The following is a 9,583-nucleotide window of genomic DNA, read 5'->3' on the forward strand; positions in this document are numbered from 1 at the left end:
GCTCTTGCGAAAATGGAGAAGTCGCGTCCCTGCCAGGTTGTCACCTTTCGACGGATTGTGGTTATCGCGGATGTCCAATGAGGTCCACTATTACGGAAGTTATCGAGAGGCACACCAAGATATCGCAGCGAAGACTGATCCCAATGAATATTCGAGAACACAGAGGGAGTTAGAGCCCACATGCCTAGCCAAAACCCCCTACTTTTATCAAAATTTACACTAGCTCCTGCCATTTCACAGAAACGCAAGGTAGTGTTTATTGTCTCAGTAATACTGGGCTTATCGATGCAAAAGAAGGCAATGTCATCCGCATAAGCTAGAACTTTAATTTCTTCATCTGCATACCTGTATCCCTTAATGCTTGAGTTATAAAGCACGCTTAAGCAAAGAGGTTCCAAGTATATTGCGAAAAGTAAAGGCGAGAGCGGACAACCCTGACGGACGGATGACTGTACCTGTATTACACCTGAGAGGGTACGGTTCACAATTAACTTTGTAGTACACCCTTTATAACAAAGTGCTATACCATTATATAATGCATCACCTAACTGCAGATGTCGCAGTAATCGGAACAAAAAACTGTGCTGAACCTTATCAAAGGCTTTGGCGAGGTCAATCTGAAGAAGAGCTACTTGATCCATGCTACCTTCTAAGCACTCAAGGACTGAACGTGCGATATGAATATTTGTTTGTATAGAGCGTCCTCGAATTCCACATGTTTGATGGTCACCAACTAATTTAGCAATTACTGTCTGCAACCTATTTGTAAGTACTTTTGCAAATATTTTATAATCGACGTTACATAATGATATCGGCCTATATCCGTTTACACTCTTTAATACTTCATTATCAGTGCTCTTTGGGATTAGGGTCGTATGGCCCTGATAGAAAGTCGGAGGAAGCTCACCATGTTTATAAGCGTCTTTGAAAACCTGCTCAAGAAAGGGACACAGGAATTCCTGAAATTTTACATAAAACTCGGCACTAAGGCCATCAGGGCCCGGTGTCTTGTTTTTCTGCAGAGTTTCAACAGCAAGCTTAATTTCTTCTCGAGTTATTGGCTCGTCAACGCTGACTCGATCATCATCTTGTAATTGTGGCATAAGAGAAATAAATTGATCGGCTTTTTCTTCGTAATCCTGCTGAAGCGTAACTGCAGTGAAAAGATTTTTATAGTGATCTTCAAATATGGTGATTATCTGCGACGTTTCTGTATATATGGAACCACCAGATTCAATTTGTAATATCTGCTTTGAAAGCGCGTATCGCTTTTCATCACCAAGAGCCCTTTTTGTGGGCTCCTCATCTGTGAAACGAGTTGTGCGTGAACGCACCACTGCTCCTCTGTACGCTTCCGTCTCATATTTCTGTACCTCTGCTCGAACTGTATTTATCTCGTCGCTATACAACCCTGGCTCCTGGCTTTCGAAAGCGTGCAGCTTATGAAGTAGATTATAAAGGTGATGTTTTTCTGCATTTTTTCTTTGAGATAGCTCACATGAAATAGCAATCGCTTCATTTTTTACTCTCTGTTTGAACATTTCCCATTGAGCAAACAGTGGGAGCTGTCGACATTGCGTTATCTCTAGAAATAATTCTTTCACTTTGTTTACAAATTTTTCCTCTCGTAAAAGTTCTGTGTTAAGTTTTCACAATTCCCAATTTGGAGTAAACTTGCGAAACTTTCTGGGACCCCATGAAACAGACACTAAACAATGGTCTGTGAAAAATATAGGCTTCACGGCGTAGTTGTGAATGTGAGACCAGAGATCCGTCGAAACATACACACGATCAAGTCGAGCATGAGAGACGCCTTGAAAGTGCGTGAACCGCACGCAAGAAGGCGTGTAGGCTCCCACGTCTATTAGATTGTGGTCTTCCACTAATTGCTGAAGCAAAGTTGCACTTGCATCATAACGCTTTGTTAGGTATGAATGGTCTCTATGATCACAAACACAGTTAAAGTCTCCCAAAACTACCAAATCTCTGTCAGTGTCTAGGAACGGAGCAAGAGACAGAAAGAAAGCCTTCCTGTCGCTCACTTTTAGGGGAGCATAGACACAAATAAACCGCCAATTACGGGAACGAAAAGAGAGGTCACAACATAGAAAGCGTCCTTCCCCATCAACACGTAGCGACAATGAAGCGTGATTCAACTGCTTTCTAACTAACAAAAAGCACCCAGCGGAAGCACCACACGCTTGGCTAACACACACCTCATAATCTGGTTGAAAAATTTGCAGCGCAAGGTTAGCATCGGTAGCAGAAGAAATCTTGGTCTCTTGCACTGCACCAACATCAATTTCATGCTGCCTAAGCACATGGAGTAACTGCTGCGGACGCCGTATACTCCGCAGCCCACGCACGTTGAGTGTCGCTACACATAAGGGGAGGGTGAAGGCGGTAGCCATTTTGCTCACCTAAAGCTTTTGTTCTTCATCACCCTTGGCCACAGGTAAATCTGTGGTCTTGCTCCCTTTGCACTTCTTTATAGCACTCTCCTTACTTCGCTGACAAAACCGCCGCGGCACACCATCACCAGGGGAGGGAACCCGTTGAGCACTAGAAGGCACACTCTCGGGTGCCTGTACTGCACTCCCCGTTGTTTCATCGTTGCACGGTGCCGGACGCTTCCTCGCTTGACTGCTGTCCATCGCCTCTTCTTCCTTGTCGCCATCGGGGGGCTTTTCTTTAAGGTTTTCTAGGTCATGTGTGCAAACCGAGTTATTGCCAGTAGCTTCGCTTGGGATGCTGTGGCTGCTCGGCATTGGCTCTGGAGACTCCTGTTCTTCGTCCCTGATGCCGCCTGTGGCTTCTCCGGTAGCAACGACTATCTCTGTAGCATCCATGAGATGGTCCAGTTGGGGCTCTTCTGCGCTGTGTTGCCCAGAACGAAGCTTATTGGCATAGGTCGATACACAGGCGTCCACCGAGTGGCCAAATCGGTGGCACTGCAAGCACCTCGGCGTTCTGCATTGTCGACGGACATGTCCCACACGCTTGCAACGAAGGCACAGCGGAGGCCTGCCGGGGATAAGTACCAGGCACTGGTGTCCATAAATGGACATAATGTGTGGTATTGAGCTTACGGTGACAGTATCTTTGAGCACCAAGGAAACCTCCCGGTTTGTCGTCACCCACTGTTCCATACCAGTGCATCTCCACACCTCTCTCTCGACAGACTTCACCTGACCGTACGCCTGGAACGCCTCTTCAACACGTCGAGCTTCAAGATGAGGCGGAAGCCAGAGTAACTTGAGCTTGATATTTTTAGTCTCCGGATCTATGACCATGCACTTCAGTCCTTTGACACGGAGCTCACCACAGGCGACGAGTTTATGTTTCGCCGCACTACTAGCGCAGGTAACCATCCATACATGGCTCATCTGATACTGTCCTACACCTATAATATCTGCAGTATCCACTACTTCAAGCAGAGCGTCTCGGAAGTCAGGAGCACGGTATGGTCTGCCACTCAAGTCCGCATGAAGAAAAATGGAATTCAGCACATCGTTACCGGTTGGTAGACGCGGGAGGACAACTTTGTAGCTTGCATCTTCATTCAGAAACGGAGTCGACGATCCTCGGCCTGAGGCCGATACGCTGTTTCCAGCAGAGAGCATTCCAAGCACAGCCGTTCCACTCGGCTTCCACGAAGCGCACGTAGACACACGCACCACGATGGCAATAAATACCCAACATTAACGAAAGGCCGCGTTTCTAGCGCGTTTCTAACGCGTTTGTGCTAGCGCGTTACGGCCCGTGTAAGAAGCTGGTGTAAGACGCTGTGGCCTCTCCGCCTTGCCATGTTTTGAGGCAACAACAACAACAACCTTCAACGCGTTTCGAACGCGCTGCCCAAGGCGGTGGCAAGTCAAGTTCAAGTCGAGGAGCGTTTATGAATACGGGGGGTATACTCTCTCAGCAGCCATGTGATGGCGTCGGCAAACGCGGTGCACGTTCCGGCATGTGTAAATGGCTGCGTAAGACGCTGTGGCCGCTCCCTTACTAGAGAGTACTGCACGTTTCTAACGCGTTTGTGCTAGCGTCCCCTTAAGCGGGATATCCGATGATTCCCTCCGGAGCTTCGCCCACTCATCATCATTCACCCCGTGGATATGCTGTGATTTTTAGCGATTGGTCCTATTCGATTAGACTTCCAGATTTTACTCCTATATACACAGCGGAATTCTTAGCTGTGGTTTTAGGATTACGGAAGTTGAACCCCTCTCATTCATCAGTTGCTTATCACCGACTCACTCTCTCTATGTTCATCGCTTACAACGCGTAGTGACTCAAAAATTTTGCAAGAGTTGCATCTTTTAGCTCCGTCTCATTTGAGTTTGCTTCGCTGAATTTGGGTGCCGGGGCACGCAGGTTTGCCTTTGAATGAGTGTGCAGATTCATTAGAAAAGGCTTCCCTGGGGGGTCCTTTAGTACCTGCCGTTCCCCCAACTTCCTATATCACTGCCGCTAGGTTTAGGAGAACAATGATGAGTGAGATATAATTCTAGTATGGCTTCGCATTCTGACTACCACCATATACTATTCCCTTGGAATCGTAAATTCTGCCCAACACGAAAATGAGAGATTACACTAACCAGGATACGTTGCCGCATCCCGACACTAAATTTCTATACACACAGGGCTGGTTTGGCGGCATCTCCTTTGTGTATACAGTGCGGCGAACAAGAAACTATTGATCACTTTCTCCTTGCTTGCCGACGATTCTCCTCAGTAAGGAAAAGGGTGCTTGAGGACCCTTTAAACAAACTTAGCCTCAGTATGAACGCTCCCGTCTTGCTTTCGTTTGGAGCTTCCACATTGGGGTACAGCCACCAGAATGTTTGCACTGCAATGCAAAACTTTATCGTTAATTCGAATCGACTGCCTTCCTAAAATAGTCAATTATAATAAGTAATTAGAACACCAACCAGAATTCATCTTCCTTTTTCTTTCTTTTTATCTTTTCTAATTTTTTAAAATCCATTTTCTCCAATCCGCTCAATCTTGGCCGATCCCCCACGGTGGGTATGTGCCATTTGTACTGTGGATCATCATCATCATCATTATCATCCTCATCATAACGTGAAAGGATGAATGTGGTTGGGGCCCTTAGTCCAGGGCCCCAATGGCTGCCGCCACCACCCTTGCTCGTCGGGTAGCCACGTCAGGACTGTAGGGCGGCTGGGGAACCGTTGGCATCTTTCAATGGGCCAGGAAGCGGGTCACGAGGAAGGCGGTGCAGGCTGCATGGTGCGTTGTCATGGTGAAGTTTCCAATCTCCCCCGATATAAGGCCGGGTACGATAAATCCTTCGTTTGAGTCGCTTGAGCACTTTCACGTAGAATTTGGCGTTCACGGTTGTGTCATGGGGTACAAACTCATGGTGGACAAGGCCACTGATGTCAAAGAACACAATCAGCATGGTCTTGACCTTTGACTTGCTAATTCTGGCCTTCTTGGGGCGAGGGGTCGCCGAGCTGTGCCACTTGGCACTTTGCCTTTTTGTTTCGGGGTCGTATTCAAACACCCAAGTCTTGTCACCTGTCATGACATTGTGCAAAACGTGGGGGTCACTTTCGCCCAAGTTCCAAACCTCCTGGCACTTTTCAACTCGGTTCGATTGTTGGTCATCCATTGACATTTTGCGCAAGATCTTCCCGCACACTTTTCGCATCTGAATATTATTCGTCAAAATCTTGTGAACGGTACATTTTGGAATGTTCACTGTCTGTGCCACTAAACGGACACTCAAACGATGGTCTGAGTACAAAAGATCTCTCGCACGCGTCACATTATCGTCGGGGATGGTCGTTGATGGCGGTACAGCGCGGGCTTCATCACTGACCTCTTCACAACCTTCTAAAAAGGCCTTGTGCTCCCGGTAAACTTGACGTTGTGACAAACAATTATCACCAAAAGCTGTCTTTATAATAATAGTCTGCAGACTTTCCGAGTTTCACACACAGGTTCGTCACAGGTTTGTCGCGGAACCGATGACAGCCAATGAGGCAACCGATGACACCCCAAGGGGCAACTAAGTTGATCAGGCGTGAAGGCACTCGCGCGGACATCGGCGTGCTTGGAAAAAGGGACGCCGCCACCGACGGGAAGAGTAAGGCACCGCCGGCGCCAGGAGGTCGAGGTGTTCATGATAAAAAATAACTACGGCAACTTCGCAACACCACACCCGACGGAATAGAACTAAGCTTGTGAGAGAGCTAGCTTTACTTCCACATGGCTGATATCACTCGTACTCAGTAAAAATGCTTTTCAAGAATGCTAGTGGCCATTTTTTGCGACACGGCAGTCCCCCTGTCAGCGAGGGGGCGATGCGGAAATCTGAGGGGGGGGGGGGGGTCAGGACATCCGGACATCCCCCCTGGATCCGCGCCTGCCAGTAACAGTCAACGAGCCTTGGTTCACAGCCACTATCACCAGCCTACAAAAGGCGGTACGCGGCACAGTCTCTTGGGGCGTGGAACCGGCAGTGCTATGTCAGTGCCGCTCACGCACGTTCTGATTCTCGTGCAGGTTAGTGAATGTTTACCTTGTAAAAAATTTGCCATTCTTATCCTGCCGGTTCCACCCCGTATTCTGTATAACTAACTGTGTACGAATGCACTCCGATGCCAGAAACCGCTCATGGCGTCGCATTTTGTTGTTGCGTCATTTTGCCTTTTATTGCTTATTGTTGATACTCTGTGGTGACATTGAAGTGAATCCCGGCCCTGACACTGATGCGACACTACAGAAAATTTTGGATGGGCAAACCGTGATTGTTCGAAAGCTTAATACTATTGAGATGAATCAAGCGGGAGAGAAGGCAGCTATGAATGATTTGACTGCATGTGTGTCGTCAATAGAAGGAAAAATGTCAGTATTGGTAAACTTAGAATCCGGCATTACGGAGTGTACCTCACACTATGATACACAGCACACGGCGATACAGTTGCTCCAAAATAAGATTGATGATCTTGAAAATCGTAGTAGGCAGCATAACCTAGTGTTATACGGCATACCTGATACAAATGTTCACGAATCTTGGTCAACATCTAAATCACTTCTGAAAGAAGTATGCTCGACAAAATTACAAGGTAACCCTGAATTGATAGAAAAAGCCCATCGACTTGGAAAATTTCGAGAAGGAAAAACGCGATCTTTGATCACAAGGTTTGGGTCACTGAAAGAAAAGCACTTGATTTTAAGAAAGTCCAAGAATTTGAAAGATACAGGTGTGAGTCTGTCGGAAGACTTTTCCGAGCCAGTGCGCAAGAGAAGCAGAAATTGGAGGCGGTTCACTCAGGAACATAAAAGCAAGGACGCACATGTGCAACTAAGCATGACATCCTTTACATAGACGGCATCAAGTACATCTGATGATCCTTCAGCCAAGGTTGTGCCGTGCAAATGACCCAATAAATCCTTGTCGACCTAACTTTCTTTTTTGGTAGTCAACTGTAGGAGCATTAAAAACAAAGTTGATGTTTTTGATAACTTAGTGAGCTTGGTCAAACGAAGTGTAATTATTGGTACCGAATCATGGCTCGATGAAGACGTAGCGAGCTCTGAAGTATTTCCTGATAACTTTACTTGTTATACACTTTTCCAGCGGCACTCTCGAACCAGCGAGCCGCAAGCCGATTTTTGCCGCCTGGTGATGAGAGTAGCAGGCTTGTGAGCAACGCCTCCTTCCTCTGGGCTGTTGCTGGAGCGTGTTCCCCGTTCACGTTATGTGGTGGCTCTTCAATGCGTGCGCTGTTTTGCTGTTTTTGTGAAACATTGAAATGTCGTTCAGAACAGTCAATCAACAGGGCATCACTGCGTTGTTTACGGCTGCAGTTATAACCAGAAGAAGAGGAACGCTGCAAGAAAAGAGCTCTGAGGCACGCACAACGTGTTGCAAGAGGTGTGCGGATGCAACGTGTATTTGCTGCATCGGTTTCCCGCTGACGCCGATTTGAAAAGACAGTGGGTCGCTGCAGTCAACAGAAAAGATTTTGTGCCGTCGCCCTCATCACGTGTATGTTCTGCGCATTTTGTTGACGGCAAGCGCACCGATCTAAACCCCGTGCCGATGCTTCGCCTCGGATACGAAAGAAAGGTAAGACTTGGTAAAGCACATGGCAGTCGAAGCGTCTCTTACTGGATGATGCAAAATTACTCATTATAGGTACTCAAAGGACGAAGACGTGTGTGCACGACGGTCCACAGTTAAAGAAAAAGGTATTACGAGGCTTCTTAGCGACCGAACCGTTAGTAATTGGTGGTGCTTTTTCAGAGGACAGCTGAGAACGTAGCACCAGCCTCACCATTAGGCATTCACAATCTCGTGTAATTTCTTGTTAACGCCGTAATTGCGAGACGACGTTTTCTATCGTACGCTTACAGGATGACACCTCCAGCGAAGGGCTGCGTTTGCTCTGTGCTGCCGCTTCTATGAAGCTATGTACACGGAAAGTTGTCTCGGAAGGCTACTTTCATGCCAGTTGCGAGCGGGCAGCTGCCGCCAATGAACCAACATATGGGCTAGCGAGTAAATGCAGGATTTCTCCACAACATCGCACCGCGCTCGCTTGTTCACTTTTCATTTGTACTACCGACGTCCCAAGAGACGAGGGGGAGGCGGTGATGGAAAAACTGCCGCTCATCCAACCGTGCTTATGACGAATGACTACTGCATTTACTAGTCATCTCGCACGCTCAGTGCATCAGTCACCGCACTTGTGCGAGCACGACGTTGCAAGCGCTTGCAACTGTCATGTTTTGCAAATCACTGCCCTCGCCTCTGCTGCGCAGCGTTTCGATCTATTATTCAGCATCATTGTTAGTGGGGCCTGACGTTTAGTTGTTTGTATGTTGCATTTTCATTGCATGGGCAGAAATGCTATAGAAAATGTGCGATGATACTGGCGAATAAATATACGCGTGTATTTGTGTATAAATACAAATTACCAGAGGTAGCACTTCAAGAAGACTTCATTTATTTTGTCGACATTTCTGTTGGAACCAGACCATTTTCATAAAAAAACGTCGGGCTCTGACCGACACGCTGATGAAATAAAATGGAGTGTTCTTGAAATGCTACCTATGATGCTAATCTTCTTGTGGCAAGAAAAGACACACACACACACTCGCACGTATTTGACATTGGACGTGGTATGCTCCTAACTGTGGTACGACATTTCTGTCGAAGGCAATGCATTCAAAGCACTATATTCATATTGCTGCAGATGCCTGCGGAAGCTCACGCTGCTCCTTCTGAGGAGCAGGACTCGGGCAGTGAGCAGCAAGGTTTTCACGACAGAAGTGGTGAATGCCAGAAGCAGCATGTAAGTGTAAATGCTTCATCACTGGCTGTGGTAATACACACACAGACAAGGATATAGACACAACGGGCGCAAAGTCACAACTGTTTTATTGGACATGACGAAATGCACTTTTATTGTCTTCATGAAACACACACACCTCCGGCAGCAGACACGAATAACTATGAGAAAAAAACTAGATAAACATATTCAACAGTCCTATGTCATTTAAACAAAACAAACAAAGCAATGCATTCAAAGCACTGTTTTCA

General features: G+C 46.9%; 1 protein-coding gene across 1 annotated transcript; it reads right to left on the minus strand.

Moving 5' to 3' along the window:
* Positions 1-2,420: 2,420 nt before the first annotated feature.
* Positions 2,421-3,623, minus strand: LOC125941997 (uncharacterized). The gene has a single exon (XM_049659896.1). The coding sequence runs from the start codon at positions 3,621-3,623 to the stop codon at positions 2,421-2,423; it is 1,203 nt and encodes a 400-aa protein (XP_049515853.1).
* Positions 3,624-9,583: the final 5,960 nt, after the last annotated feature.

The sequence above is a fragment of the Dermacentor silvarum genome, unplaced genomic scaffold (assembly GCF_013339745.2).
Source record: "Dermacentor silvarum isolate Dsil-2018 unplaced genomic scaffold, BIME_Dsil_1.4 Seq850, whole genome shotgun sequence".
NCBI classification, from domain to species: Eukaryota; Metazoa; Arthropoda; class Arachnida; order Ixodida; family Ixodidae; genus Dermacentor; species Dermacentor silvarum.